The sequence below is a fragment of the Anopheles gambiae genome, chromosome 3 (genome assembly GCF_943734735.2).
Source record: "Anopheles gambiae chromosome 3, idAnoGambNW_F1_1, whole genome shotgun sequence".
In the NCBI taxonomy this organism is placed as follows: domain Eukaryota; kingdom Metazoa; phylum Arthropoda; class Insecta; order Diptera; family Culicidae; genus Anopheles; species Anopheles gambiae.
In genome coordinates this window covers 6,393,695-6,408,572 of record NC_064602.1, presented here as the reverse complement: position 1 = coordinate 6,408,572, position 14,878 = coordinate 6,393,695, and the positions used below count along the sequence as shown (strand labels likewise).

The 14,878-nt window shown below is 45.2% G+C and overlaps 2 protein-coding genes across 2 annotated transcripts; both read right to left on the bottom strand.

The window, feature by feature from the left end:
* Positions 1-21: 21 nt before the first annotated feature.
* On the bottom strand, positions 22-7,485 carry LOC1277787 (transmembrane protease serine 9). Its single transcript, XM_061662507.1, has 7 exons — positions 7,038-7,485; positions 1,526-2,265; positions 1,064-1,209; positions 857-992; positions 625-769; positions 409-554; positions 22-330 (listed from the first exon to the last, which is right to left on the bottom strand). Exons 1-7 carry the CDS (start codon positions 7,147-7,149, stop codon positions 172-174), a joined length of 1,584 nt encoding a protein of 527 aa, XP_061518491.1. The 5' UTR covers positions 7,150-7,485; the 3' UTR covers positions 22-171.
* Positions 7,486-10,160: 2,675 nt separating this feature from the next.
* LOC1277788 (uncharacterized) lies at positions 10,161-13,941 on the bottom strand. Its single transcript, XM_317285.4, has 5 exons — positions 13,718-13,941; positions 11,345-11,433; positions 10,767-11,058; positions 10,553-10,699; positions 10,161-10,457 (listed from the first exon to the last, which is right to left on the bottom strand). Exons 1-5 carry the CDS (start codon positions 13,821-13,823, stop codon positions 10,297-10,299), a joined length of 795 nt encoding a protein of 264 aa, XP_317285.5. The 5' UTR covers positions 13,824-13,941; the 3' UTR covers positions 10,161-10,296.
* Between the last annotated feature and the right edge of the window lie 937 nt (positions 13,942-14,878).

Here is a 14,878-nt window from a genome sequence, read left to right as displayed (position 1 = left end):
AAGAAAGAACCAACCGAACCATTTAGTTTATTCAGTCACTGTTTATTTACGTTTAAAAAAAGTGCTTCTTTTCAAGCGCGATTAAGTGTGGGGTCGAGAAAAAAGGGGCACTTTTGTGAATGGCAATTGTTGTGTGTGTGAGTGTGTGGCACCGGGGAACCGGGAACCGCTTCATGCATCGTTGATGTTTTTCTTAATCCACGGCAGGAAGGCGGTCACCCGTGTGTACACACCCGGATACTGGCCCTTGCCGCAACCGATGCCCCACGAAACGACACCGACCTGCGTCCACTTGCCATCGTTCACCATCAGTGGACCACCCGAGTCACCCTATTTTGGGGGAGAAATGAAAACCATCAATGAAGAACGCTAGCTGAATCGACTGCTCGAAGTCACGTGAACACTTACACTGCACGAATCCTTCGCCGCCTGGCCAGCGCAAAGCATCGTATCGATAATGCCACCCGGTGCGGCCGGCCCGTACTTGATGCGGCACTCATTGTTCGTCCAGATCGGTAGATTCACCTCCTGCAGGATCGCTGGCTGGGGTCCATCTATTGTGAAGATCGTGAAGCAATCATTAGATAAAAAAAGACACAAGATCACACCCCAAATGAGACCTACTTTCTCTCAAACTACCCCAACCGATAACGGTCGCCGTGAGGCCACTGTAAGCTCTCGTGCTGTCCGCGGCCGGGAGGCAGATCGGTCGCACTTGCTTCGTAAACGGTACTGCTTGGTCCATCGTCAGGACGGCCACATCGTTGTACTGGGGGGGGGGGGGGGGGGGGGGGAAAGGGAACAGTATTAGGCACTTCTTAGGCAGATCATCTTCAAGCTGATGCCCTTGGCTTACCAACGTTCTCGAGTCGAAACCGCGATGACGGACGAGTCGCTTAACGCGTCGTTCCACGTGCTGTACCTCCGTGTTGGAGCGGATATTATGATCGCCAAGCTTCACTGACAGACGTGCCACGTCGTAGGAGCTCATACTGTAATGACGAAGCGTAAAGAAGGGAGTGTAAATAGAGTTGGGTTCTAAGAAGCGACATGCTCCACTTACTGGGCAACGCAATGGGCAGCTGTCAGGATGTGGATGCTATCGATCAGCGATCCACCGCAAAACTGGCGTCCATTGTTGAAGAGTCCCGCTATCCAGGGCCACTCGTTCGGGTCCGCATTGTGACCTCCGACGATTCGTTCTGTGTCCTATGGTGGGGGATTTTAGAAGACTTTTAAGTGCGCTTTTAAGATACTTTTGCTAAAAATTGCATACTTGCAGGGTGTTGGGGAGTGTAACCTTTTGTGCACGATCGTTGTCCCCAAAATACCCCGAGCAAGTGATGCAATATTGATTGATTGTCGAACCATTATCGCCCACTGCTTGTTTGTGTGAGCTAAATTATTCCAATCCTTCTCTCACCCCATCTCTCTCTACCTTCGCGAAGAACGCATTAATTGGCCACAATTGCGTCATTCGTCGATGTAACCGTGACAAATCTTCGATCGTTTGTCGTCGACTTACCGGATTGCCATTTTTCACGCCACAGCCAAGATTGGACGGATCGCTCACGACGACGCCGGACGAGGAGGGTGGCAGGGTGGAGATCTCCAGCGGCGGATGGGTCGGTACGGGCGGTGGCCAAACGCCGATCGGTTGGGCCGGTGGCGCCGGCGTCGGTTGATTCGGAACCTGCGGTGGACGGGGTCGGGTTGGCCAGGTGGTCGTCGGCCTTTGGGTCGGTTCGGACGCCGCAGGGTCAACGACGGACGAGACGGTGGTCGGTGCCGGTGGGCCACCGAACGCGGGCGGATGGGTGGCCGGCGTGTGGTCGGGCGGATGGGTCGGAATTGGTGGTGGCCAGCTCGGGTAGTTGTTGTTCTTGTTGGGCGGTTTGTTGGGTTCCGAGCCGAGCCCCGTGCTGGCCGGTGGGGGCAACATCACCCCTGGAGCGGCCTCGATCACCGGGTTAGAGTCGATCGGTAGCGGTGTGATGGGATTGGTACAGCACACACCGAACGCTTGGCGGCCCTGCTCGTTGAAGTAGCTGCAGGTGTCGTAGTTGCCCAGCACCCACGACTCCCAGACGCTCAGATCGGGCACCTTGAAGTAGGGATAGCACTTGCGGAACGAGGTGCAAAAGCCGAGATGGCCCTTGGCGGTTAGGCAGGGGCTGCCGTCGCCGAGCGTCTGCTTCCAGTCGGCATGCGGTACGTGCGCGTTCAGCCACACTTGGCGGGGCTGACGGGGCGGCGGTTGAGCAGCTGTTTGGGAGAGAGCGGAGGGGGGTGACAGAGGAGTCATTTTTAGTTGATTGTTTTTGTTGATGTGTTTGTTTCATGTTATTAACTTCTTATTGTTTTATTATTATTATTATTATTATTATTATTATTATTATTATTATCATTATTATTATTATTATTATTATTATTATTATTAATATTATTATTATTATTATTATTATTATTGTTATTATTATTATCATTATTATTATTATTATTATTATTATTATTATTATTATTATTATTATTATTATTATTATTATTATTATTTTTATTATTATTAGTATTATTATTATTATTATTATTATTATTATTATTATTAGTATTATTATTATTATTATTATTATTATTATTATTATTATTATTATTATTTTACAAATAAGCTGTTTTAATGAGAGTTTATCCTTTTTCTTACTACTTTATCATACTTTATTTTATTTTTCTATTTTTTTCGTCTAATTTACTATAGTTTTTATATTTTAATTGTATTTAATTACATTTGCTCCTATTTATATGGTTCTTTTACCTTTTGTACCTTTGTTCTACACCTTATCATTTAAATTACCGCAAGGACACCGTAAAACCAACTCCCCCATTTCATCCTCTTCTGACGATATTCACCTCAAAACCGCGCCATAAATCACTGTCAAGTGTGGCGCAAGTTATTTCAACCTATCGTCGTTCAATCGATCCACTCGCACACGTCCCAAAATCGGATGCATTTGGGGTTTGGCAAAAACAAACAAACAAACAACCAAAAGTGCACTCCAGAACTGCAACAAAAGCACATAAACGATAAAATAAAACATCACTCGATCGATCGATCGGTTCGGTCGGTCGAAAACAAGAAGAAAAAAAAAGCGTACCGAGAGATAAATATTTGATTTTCTTTGTACTCTTTCCGTCCGTTTTAGTTCGTTTGATTGATATTGTTGTTGCCGTTTGTTGTTTCGTAAAGTTCGTTCACACCTTCGTGGTAGCAGGAGTGGAATAAATTTGCATACCCAAACCAACCAAAAGGGAGAAGCTTTTGGGGGGTTTAGCCGTCCGTGTGTGTAGTGTAGTGTAGTACCAGTGCCGGTCGAAAGGAGAATTAAATGCTTAATCCACCCTACCCCACTGCAGAAGTGCGGGTGGGTTGGTGCAGGGGGATCGGTCAGATCGGAAGAAATGATGATCGATCTGAGAGGTGTCCCATTTGATCGTTGAGTGGCCCGAAATATCAATCAACCGGCTACAAGTCTTCCTTTTTTGCTGTGGAGAATTGGCTATACGCCTTGAACACGTTTGACCTGCGAGGGATTGGAAGCGGGTTTCACCAGACCAGACGATCAGTGGGTTGGGTAGGATTGGAGCAAATAACAGAACAGGGAACGCGCTTGCCATAACCGCATGACCTTAGCACATGTTTCGGTTGTTGTTACAGCTAAAAATGGGGGTATGGGCTAAAAATACAACTCCCGATGGAGTCAATGCCCTCTCTACCAGTGGATCAGGTGGAGAGAAAGGCGAAGCAAGAAGTGGATCAAGTTTCGTAACAGTTGAAATTGACATATTTAATGTGATTGCTAGTGTTTATCTTTGCTACATTTGATTTGATTTGATTCTTATTTGATTATTATTTGATTTCATTCTTATTTTTTTCTTATGATGAAATGACGATCATACATGATCAGACATCGACATGCGACATCGGAGATGTTTACTCAAACTATTCCTCAAAGAGTATGCCTATACCACACATGTCCCGTTAAAACCTTCCAATGATCAACGCGCGATCGCTCACTGTGTGAAACGATCCTCTGTTTTCTCTACTTAGTCTTGCCATCCGGAAAAATGTGCCATTTTCACACCTCACGGCTGCTTGCAGCGAATTTCTTTCTGCATTCCACTCTTCTTCTCTTCGCCCAACTAGATAATCTTGGTGGCTCTCTCCGCTATGCATCCCATAATACCATTATTTGTAGTGCTAATGAGTGCGCCAGCACCCTCGGGAGGGTCATTTAGCCCATTGAAGCAAAAACGACACCGATCGTAAATGAAGACGCTAAATGCTTGCACCAAACCAATAACAGTACTTTCTATGTGCCTCCTGCTGCGAGCAAAATGGTTTGCAAAATAAACTCAACCCAAGAATATGGGCAAGATAAGAGGGGGTTCGTCGCTTGTACACCTTCGGGGTGCGTTTTGCTCGGATCTGCGCGGAAAGGATCGCGAGCAAGCGCGGTGCAATGGTGTTTTCTAAAAACGGGAATAGCATGCTTGTTGGATGGCTCTGGTGACGCTTGCGCACAGCATGACCATCCCACAAAAGGAATTTATGTGTCAGCCCCTGTATCAGCCAGAGCCAAACAATCGCCATTGTGTGCCTGGGTGCGTGTACTGGGGGCGGGTAATCAATTTTACTAGCCTCATGGCATGATGCTTTTCCTACGTTTCTTTCACTTCGCTTCGCTTCTTGGCCGCCTTTCATTGAGCCCCTTTTTCTAATAGAAGGATGTTAATTAAGAATTTCCTTCGCTGCTGTTGGTCGTAGTGTGGTGCTACCCGCCCGGTAAAGGCAACACCATTAGCGGGGCCCTGTAATTAGTTGTTAGCAGGGGCACATTAACCGATTAATGCGTTTGATGGATTGCTGCCTCTTGCTAGCGATGGGCGTGTTGCAGGTCGAGAGAATTTATGTTACAAACGCTGGGCGATGGTGCAACGAACTGATGGACAGAAAGCTTTCTCTATCAGTCCCCTTTCTTTTAATAACAATCCCCCGTAGATTTGTAAGCAGATTGCATACATTTAGGCTGCTAAAAAAAGATACTTAGTATCTTAGTATTTCTTGGTTAGTATTTTTACAATTTCACGTTCATATTGATCTTCTTTTTGACGCACTTTGCACACACCGCTTAACCATAGTGTCACACAATCCTACACACACACTCTTCATTGCCCGTCCAGTGGCATGTGGCGCGTAGACCGGCCCCGGGGACATTCTCGCCGAGTTTGCGTACCTGATCGGAATCGACTATGTGGCGCATGGAAAGTAATAAACACCCAGCCCCCACCACTGGCCTCTATGCTGCTGCTGCTGCCCCGTTACAATTAGATTTACGCGCGCGCCATGTGGACCCGTACCCGTAGTCAGTCAGTAATGTAATCTGACGGTCTCTCGGTTGGCACGCGGATGACACATTTCGCAAGGTGCTGCAATCCTGGAATCGGGTACCAGGGTTTTCCCGTTTTGCCTGGCTGCTCGCTTGTCCCTCCCCCCTCCTCCCCTCCCCTCATGGAGCTACTTGTCCCATTTCTCGTCCGTTTGCGCCCTTTGTCACATGTGGCCCGTGGAAAGGGACACACAGCCCGGGACACGGTACACGGCGCGGAATGTTTAATGGGTTTGTTTTTGTTTATTTTCGGGTATGGTTAAGTATCTTTCTCTTTCGTTATTTTTTGTCGAAAGCGGAAATTGCTGCACGATGACGTGGTCACGTTTTTCATGATGAATAATTCACCACTGTCTGTGGAGCTGTTTGCAGACGAATCTGTTACAATTTCGCACTAAACAGTGTACTACTTTTTTCTTTTTTTTCGCTCTCTCTCTTTCTCTTTATGCTCTTCTTCTTCATTACCGTACACTTGAGCTTCTGCTGGGGATAGAACAGGCTAAGATTCTTAGATCATGCCTTCCCCCAAAACCGGTACCTACCGGTTTGCGTTTTGCAATTGTTCTCCACCAAAGCTGTCCTCGGCCTTCTTCGGCACCATGCTCCATACCAGCTCTATGTGCCTGCTTATGTGCGTGTGTGTTTGTATGTGTGTGTTTGAACCAGTTCTTGGTGGGTCCTGTCCTGTTCCACCCAGCACCATGATCAAAATGTCAAGCCTAAATGGCAGAACCGTCGCTACAAGATACTACTGCATGTGTACTCGCTAGCCCGCCTGCTCCCTTCGCCCTCCCACCAGTGCACGGCAGATCCTGATCGACGGCCAATCGCTTCTTTGTTGAGACACTTTTCAACGCCTTTGTCACGTCTTTGGTTCTCGATGCCTGCCCGTTGTGATTAGCAAGGCGAAGAACGTTCCGACGAGAAACGCTCCCGGGGACCCCAGAGCAGTGTGGTCCGTTTGGGCGGTGTTGCAGTGGTTCAATGCTCTTGGATAAATCAAAGTAGCAAGCAGCAAAAAGTGCAAAAAACAGAAAGAACGTGCCGTGAAACTACGCAGTACACTTTAACGAAGCGGTTGTATGCAGTGAAGCAATGCACTATTTCAGCGAGGAAGGTCTGAGGACCATCAGAGATCGTTCAAGATAAGAATTGTAAGTTAGGAAACATTTTTAAATTAATCTTTTTTTTATTTAAGCATCTATCATTTATCGATCAAGTGCAGGCTAATTGATTTTGTTTATCACAAAAAATCCTATTAAAATCAATAAAGCACTGGTAGGTTCCTTTCCTTTGCGAGCGTTGCAGTCTTTTGAAACCACCTAAATGCGCCAAATAAGCGACAAACTACAATCTCAATCATGTACGCACTGATCGGTTCCTTTCCTCCACCAGCGTTGAAGTCTTTCGAAGTGTCACGCACCACCTAAGCGACAAACTGCAATCCCAATCAAGTACGCACTGACAGGTTCGTTTCCTCTGCCAGCGTTGAAGTCTTTGGAAGTCAGTCATTAACCAGCACCAGCATACAAGCGACGAACCCACTTTTTAAATCCAATATTTACATACTGCAGATGTGTATTGGCGTCACATTACCTTCAATTACAACGGTATCATCAGGCGCATTTGGCTCACTTTCATCCACACTTGCCACAACAGTGGCCGACAAGCACACGGCAACGGCGAAAATCACACGTACCGACGGCATTGTGCCGACGCGCCGAGTACGTCACCACAAACCACCACCACCACCACCACGTTTCCTCGCTCTATCTGTGTTGCACCACTTTCACCACCACTGTAAATGCACTTGTTTATTAATCTGCTTCAAATTTGATGAATAGTTTCCGGACCAAAAGTCGACACACCCGAGAACCACTGAAGAATCACTTTCAGTCTGCTCTCTCTCTCTCTCTCTCTCTCTCTCTCTGGTTAAAGAATCGAAAACCGCGAGCCGGAAAAGTGTCCCGCCGTGGTGGACGGTGTCCGTGACATTGACTCGCGACCGTTTGAAATTGAACTGTAATGCGGCCAGCTTATTGATGACCGTTTTATATAGACACGGGCCACCGGCCAGCCGCACAAGACACAGCACACGCACACACAAACACACCCAAGAGAATCCACGATCCACCGGGTCCACACCTTTCCTCGCGTCTTCCCTGTTGGACCTCTACCGACCGATCGTTCCCTGTTCTTCCCTGGGTTTGTGTGTTGGTGTGGAGGTGAGCTTCCCTCACTAAACTCCCCGCACTCAGGGGGAGCCAGGGCAGGGGTCGGGTACCCCGGGAATGTTGTGTCCCCCTGTCGGGAATGCTTCCATTCTGCTCACCCGGTCTTCTCCCGCGTGTTCAGCTAGCGCACGCGTACGTAAAGGTTGGGCGAACCAGCACCACAACGCTGCTCGCGTGCTTTGGTGCGTGTGTAATCGAACGAAACGTCGACTTTGGCGACAACTCGTAGGGTAGCACGCGCGAACGTGTGTGGTCACGCAAGAACCGTACTGCGGGCAGCAGACGCCCCTTCCCGTAGTAGAAGCTTACGGATCATCCACCTTACCTTACTCCCCGTTTATTCCGGTGGGTTTGGTTGATGGGGATTGAAGGCTACACTGCAGGGAACAAATGTAACGGTAAGATGAGTAAAATGGACAAACAAATATGATAATTAACACATGCAAATATATAATTAAGTGAGAACGTAGAAAAGCTTTATAAGCAATGTAAGAATAACTAAAAGATTATGAAAAGAGAGAACAAAAAAAAAATAAATGAAAAGAAGTATAAAAACAGTACATGAGTAATTGAAAAAGGAATAAATATAATTTGATGTTGAATAGAAGCTGAATAAATCATTAACATAAAACGAAAAAAAAAATACAAAAAAAACAATAGATTGATGAAAACAACGTTTGATACTTATAATAACTAATATAAAAGGAGTAGGGAAAAAACAGTTTTAATCCAATGTCCATCCCTGTACAAGAGCAACTCTGTGATATTTCACTTGTTTTAACCCACAAGAACACCAGCTACCTTCGTCCGCCTTCACAACCCTTCTTCTTCTTCTTCTTCTTCACCTGTTCTCTAAGGCTTTAATGGTCTTTAAGCCGCCCGAAGCTCGTACGTTCGTTCCTCACTGGCCTCACGTTCAACGGCTCCAGAGCATCTGGACAACTCTGTCATTGTACCCATTTTGCCGACACCTCTCTGCCATTTGTTTGGTTCTTCTGGGTCTTTCCTTCATGCACTAGGGTGGAGCGGGGCGGGCTTGTCTCCATTGATTGGTAATTCGGCCGACTGGTAGAGGCAGTAGCCGCGTCGGCAGCGGGATCTTTCGCATGTCCCGCTCGATCGCAAAGAATCAATTGTGCGCAAACCTGGCACCGTCACGTGTGGTGTTTGTATGTAGAAAGGGAGGAGAATGCCGCCCAACCTTTCCCATTAGTGGAGCTCGCCTAGGTGATATGCAAAGATTAGGCCAGCAGGAAAGTGTGGCCAGTGTTCTAGTAAGTCGATTTGTTGAAGGCAAGACGAATTTTGACCAGACAGAAGCGAAATAGAGGAAAGAAACATAGCATTAATAAATGGGTGTTTGACTCGGCGAGTGATTTCGCTAAATGGGTCAACAAGAATAGAAACTAAAAAGAGAAGGAAATATCCCTAGGAAATCACAATTAGAAAGCAAGCAGAAACACTGCACTCTAACTTAACTCTTACATTGGAGTCCAATTAGAAACAGTAAACTAATAGGATATGTTTAAGAACTTTCCCATCCACCCAAAACCTTAGCCCATTAGCGTTACAATGGATGTTTTCTTAATAAAGTTAGTGCCATTTTAGGGCTGAATAGAGTCACTATTTACGTCTGTCGGCGATATAAAAAACGATGAATCGTTGAGCATTGATCCTTCCCCCTCGAGCATACCGCTGGAGAAAGAGTGAGAGAGACAGTATAAGGCCAACAACCAACATAGGAGCGCATAGGAGCATCGTTTGCATTACTCATCTCATTAAAATCGACCATTGTTTTCGCTCTTGCTACTGCAGGAATGAGCAGAAATAGTGTCATTATTAAGCGTAGCTTGGATAAACAGACAACGGCTCGGTTGATGCTACGAAGCTTTCCTTCGTTCCTCTATGCGCAACATCATAGCAAGCGCTGGCTACAGGAAATCGCAACAAATCGCTAAGGAGCGTTGTTTAGGTGTTAACCTAAAAGCTCTATCTCTCTCTTCTAGCTAGATCGAGGTGAAAACAAACAAGCATTAACATAAATGTGCTGTAAATGTGCGATAAGTATGATTAACGGCAATGCTTTGGTTATGTTTGCTGTGATAAAAGTGTGTATACTTTTTAACAGAATTAATTTTGCACCAAGATAGTAAAATTTAGGACGCAAGATTGACGCAACAACCGCGACGTTGGTCGCGTTACTGGCAAAGGTTACCACCACCACCAGCAATTGGGATTTCCTGTTCCCATCGATGATCGTGAGATGCGGATTAAAGCTTACCGGTGGTTTGGTTTGTCGATATATGTATTGTTCGGAATGAACAAACAACCGATGGGTGTGAGAGTAACATTTTTGGAAGTTTTTGACCGAATCGGAACACACATCAGGCGCGTGATCGATGCGAAACGACCCCGTAAAGTGAGTCCTTAATACGGGAATTCCCCTAAGTAGTGCCAGATACAATAAAAGTGCTTTAATAACGCATTAAAATAAACTCAACCACACTCAACCATCCAGGAAAGGTGTTGAAGCTTCAACAGCTTCTTTATTACAACAACATAACCAAACTTCTTAAAACGAAAAAAGGACACAAATTGCTTTGTCCTCTACACCCTACAATCTATTGCTGCTCCTTGGGCAACAGTCGCCGGTAAGGGACGCGCAGGAAAATCTTGTTCACCAGCTCAATCATGACCGGTTCCCACACCTGCCGGGTGCCGGGCAGCATCTCCTTGTAGAACATTGGCCAGTACTGGTTGACAAACTCGAGCGCAATTTGGTCTGGAAGAGCAGAGAGAGAGAGAGCGTGGTGTGTTAAGGAGAAGGACATGATCATGATCACGCATGCATATCGACTTAATTCCGCCAACACTTACTCAATTCCGGATCGGGGAAGAGTCCGGTGGCGTAGATCTTCATGTTGCCCACCTCCGGGCTCATGTCAAAGTCTTCAATCTCCAGGTACTGCTCACCGTCGCGCTCCTTCACGTGCCCTGACATCTTCCAGGTCGTGGTAACGTCAGCTGAAAATGGAAGTAATGCATAATTTAGACCTTTTTCTTTTAAATTCAAACAATCAGGGCGACTCACTCATCGTGTTGTTGAAGTAACCCTTCGACGCCAGCTTGATGCTGTTGAAGCGTCCCTCGCCCTTGAAGTAACCCTCCATCACGATCTCCGGGAAGCGAACGTCGACGGCCAGGTTCATGAACTTGTCGGTGGCGGTGGCCCGAACGTCCAGAATTTGTGCCTTTCGCATGCCGTACGTTTTGGCGTTCTTGACGTGCATGGAGGCCGCCATCTGGTTGCGCTTGTAGTCGACGTACGTGCTCTTGGACAGGAACGGATCGAGCGACGGGAAGCCGAGCGATTCAATGCCGGCCTGCAAAGTGGTAGGAGGCACGATGTGCTTTTTGTGAGTATTAAAAGTACTCCATAGATAGAAATAGCTCAAGTACAAAACCGTCTAACGCCCTTTTAATGACTTAATCACTTAATGCGAGTATGCAAGGAAGTCATAGTATCATAACATCGCATTAACCGTGAAGGATGACAACCAGTTGATCAGTTGACCTTCGCACTAACCGTTGAACCTTGAACTAGAGCCGCGATTGGAACTGGTTGTGCCTCCTGTTCTACCCTTCCCATTCTCCATTTGCCCCACTTACGTGCATTTCCGGAAGCATGCGCTGGATGCTGTTCTTGATGCAGTTGCTCAGATCGGGACTGTCACGATAGCAGATCTCCATGAAGGCGGCTATATATATAGAGAGTGGAGAAGAATGAGAAATAAGATATAGTCAATGGGTCAAGGATGTGATGAGACACTGGGTGTGCAGGGTTTCTCGTTTCGCGATCACGATGATCATGTTATAAGGTAACGATCAGAAGTTGCAATGCCTCGATTGAATGTCTATCAACTTATCTAATTATCATGAGAACTTAACTCCCCCCCCTCCTCCAGCGCTTCGCAAAACCAACTGTAGCTTCCCAAGCGTGATAAAGTGGTTTTGGAATTAAATGCCTTTTGTGGAGCGCCACCTGCGATAAATGTTGCTTCTCATCGACTTCAACAGCAAACGCTTAGATAATTACATCTAGCGCGATTGAAATGCTACACATGCACATGTTCTTACACGCCTCGCAAATGCCTCGCTAGGAATGATCATGCATGTGTGCGCTAATTAGAACACACACACACACGCGTTGACGCGCACTTTACTCCAAATCCACTTTTCGCATCCACGAAACAGCAAAGCCGACGAGCAAAAAGGAAATTTACATTATTTTGTGATTTATCATGCCTGCAGCACTCACTCATCCTCAACGCGTCCTTCATTTGACCGTTGCGACCGGTCGTCTTTTAATTGGTTCTGCTCTGGCGCCTTATCTCTTAGCTACGTTTTAGAACCTTCTTCACCATAATTACGTAGCAGCATTCATTATTCGGGTGTTGTTTTGTGTTTGCTTTTATGTTTTTGCTATCTAGAAACTTTTCGTTTGTTCCTTACTCTACTTCTTTTGTTTGTGATCTCTTTTATTCTTCTTCCAAATTCAAGGTTACATTTACAAGACTTGGTTTTTGCTTTCACTATTTTAATCTTTTTTGTTTCTTCTGTTTTTGATCTGTTTTGTACCTTTCAAAAAGGTTTCTTTTTAGTTATATTGTTCTGTGATCACTTAGTATCTAGTTCATATGCTCATTTCAAGATATTTGGGATTATACGATCTTACAGGGTTTCCCACGATGTATTGGTCAGTTCTCATGATTTTTTGGTGTGTTCCCACGATTTTTCGATCATATCCCATAGAGTTTTGGTTCGTTCCCATAATTTATCGGTATTTTCCGATTGGATGGCAATACAATTGGATTAAAAAATTCTGGGAAATAGCCAAAAAATAGTGGAAATGCACCAAAACAATATGGGAACCCACCAAAAACTGATGGACATCAACCAATTAATCGTGGGAAACCCTGTATAACAATCTAATTAAATACTTTGATAACATTTTGTTAAGTTCCTCGGTGTCTTATTGGGATTTGAACTTCATCCTAGTACGGAAAATAAGTAAGAACTCAATGAACTACTTTTTGTCACAACTTATTACAGTGAATTCTCTGTAAGATGTAGTTTTTTTCAAGATGAATTGTTTCTTTACTATTAACAATTTGACGGACCCGTCATATTCCATACATTTTATGTCTCTTCAAGATGAATGTATCCCTAAGGCGAATATCCTCGAAGCTGCAAGCTGAATTATTGAATAACAGTTCACAAACAAATTCAGGATTTCCCACGATTTATTGGCCAGTTCCCACGATTTTTTGATCGTTTCGTTCCCATAATTTATTGGTATTTTCCGATTGGATATCAATACAATTGGACCAACAAGTTCTGGGAAACCATCAAAAAATCGTGGGAACGCACCAAAAATTGATGGGAACCCACCAATAAATCGTGGAAAACCCTGTATTGATCAAAGGATGCCAGGTTTTTCTTTCGTGGTTTCTTGGTTACTTCATAGCATAGCACCATCATTAGTTTTCCCTTAACATGAATATCTCCTCCAAACTGAGCGGTCCCTTGAAGATTCACCTTAGAGAGATTTCACTATAACATCCGTGATAACTTCGTCTTATTGCTAATTTAAACTCTTAGTCGATCTAATTGCTTATTAGGTTTAACGGTCTACCTTTGCTCCCTAATGGGATCTATCTATCCCTAACTCCTCTATGTGAGAAGCTGCACCACATGGGCTCCGAAACGTGCAATTAAAAGCTTCACCATAGTGACAGTAATGCCTAGTTGTTGTGCACATAACTCACTTTAATGTGGAGTTGTCACACAGTTTTCGAAATGGCACACATTAAACCCAAAAACCTGCACTATAATGCTTGCAATTATAAAGCTCCACACATGATTATGCATCGTAAGCTACAGCAAATGCAATGAAATGCATCAATCCCACTCCGCTTTGCCGTGTAAAATGAGGACACTATTTTTCGGGCGAGGGCCTTAAAGACATGCCCTCAAACTTACGCAATTCCATCTCGGGATCTACCACCATCTCGGCAACCTCCTCCTTCTGCGGGGCGGCCATCGTACCGGCAACACATAGTGCGCCCAACAGGAGAAACAGCTTCATGGTGTCCTTTTTTTGCAATTTGCTTCACTCGTTTTCACACACCCAAAACACACTCAGACACACACACACACACTTGGAGGTTACGGCTGCTTGCGGCGTACAGCAGTGACTTCTATCTGAACGGTCGACCGACGAGAGTGAACGCTTTTATAGACGTTGACCGGCGCATGCGGCGCAATCGAGAGCTGGCTGTGTTTTGCTTACCACCACCACCGCCACCTCGGCTGACATCACACCATTAACGTGATATTACTGGAGAGTCATGCCAACTGGCATGAGATGTTGTATGTTGTGCAGGCCCCTCGATCGATCCCTTCCACCTCACCTCTCAGGCGCTGGTTGTTCTATGTGGGTTTCACTTTTCATTCGACACTGCACACCGAAGGGTTAAAGATGCGTATGAAGACGTTGAGCAGAGAGAGATAGAGAGAGAGGGGGAGATGTTGTTGCGTATCCAGTTGTCCGGCCAGTGATTCGTGTGAGCTATGGCGACACAAATGGCGAGCCAATTTCGGTTGAATATGCTCCAAAATGTGTCCGAAAAGTTACCTATTAGAATAGTATGCTCGTTTTCCATTTAGAAGGATAATGCAATAAGAAAAGTTTGCCTGGACTGTCATGTCACGCGATCGGTCGCCAGGGCAACCAATAAGATTTGAATAATTTCATTTAAATTATTTTAAATTGTTATCAATACTGAAATTAAAAGCTGTAACGATTGTAATTGTGTAATATTATTGGATGTTAGCTTTAGTAAATGTAACATAAATCGTAGTCATATAAACCATCACAGATGAATGAACCAAACCAAAGTAAAAGTTGACTCAATTGGCTAAATACGCTCCAAACAAAGCCGCCACCACTACAGGACGACTTCAAAATTGCAGTTGCACATGGCTCCTCCCCACTCCCCACTTTCAGAGACCCTCCTCCCCAAACACACCAGGCAGAACCGGTGTGATCTCCATATCAACATCGTTGTCGTCGTTGTAGGTTGTTGGTTTTTTTTTTAGCAAAACGTTTCAAGGTTAGCGCAACCGGTTTAACGATTTTTA

Bases quoted from the DNA above. Each gene is read 5' to 3' on its own strand.
- LOC1277787 (XM_061662507.1), bottom strand. From the start codon at position 7,149: ATGCCGTCGGTACGTGTGATTTTCGCCGTTGCCGTGTGCTTGTCGGCC. The intron at 2,266-7,037 runs GTAATGTGACGC...TCTCCCAAACAG, and splicing joins TGATACCGTTGTAATTGAAG to CTGCTCAACCGCCGCCCCGT. The intron at 331-408 runs GTAAGTGTTCAC...CCCCCAAAATAG, and splicing joins CGGCGAAGGATTCGTGCAGT to GGTGACTCGGGTGGTCCACT.
- LOC1277788 (XM_317285.4), bottom strand. From the start codon at position 13,823: ATGAAGCTGTTTCTCCTGTTGGGCGCACTATGTGTTGCCGGTACGATG. The intron at 11,059-11,344 runs GTAAGTGGGGCA...ACCACTTTGCAG, and splicing joins GCATGCTTCCGGAAATGCAC to GCCGGCATTGAATCGCTCGG. The intron at 10,700-10,766 runs GTGAGTCGCCCT...TTCCATTTTCAG, and splicing joins TTACTTCAACAACACGATGA to CTGACGTTACCACGACCTGG.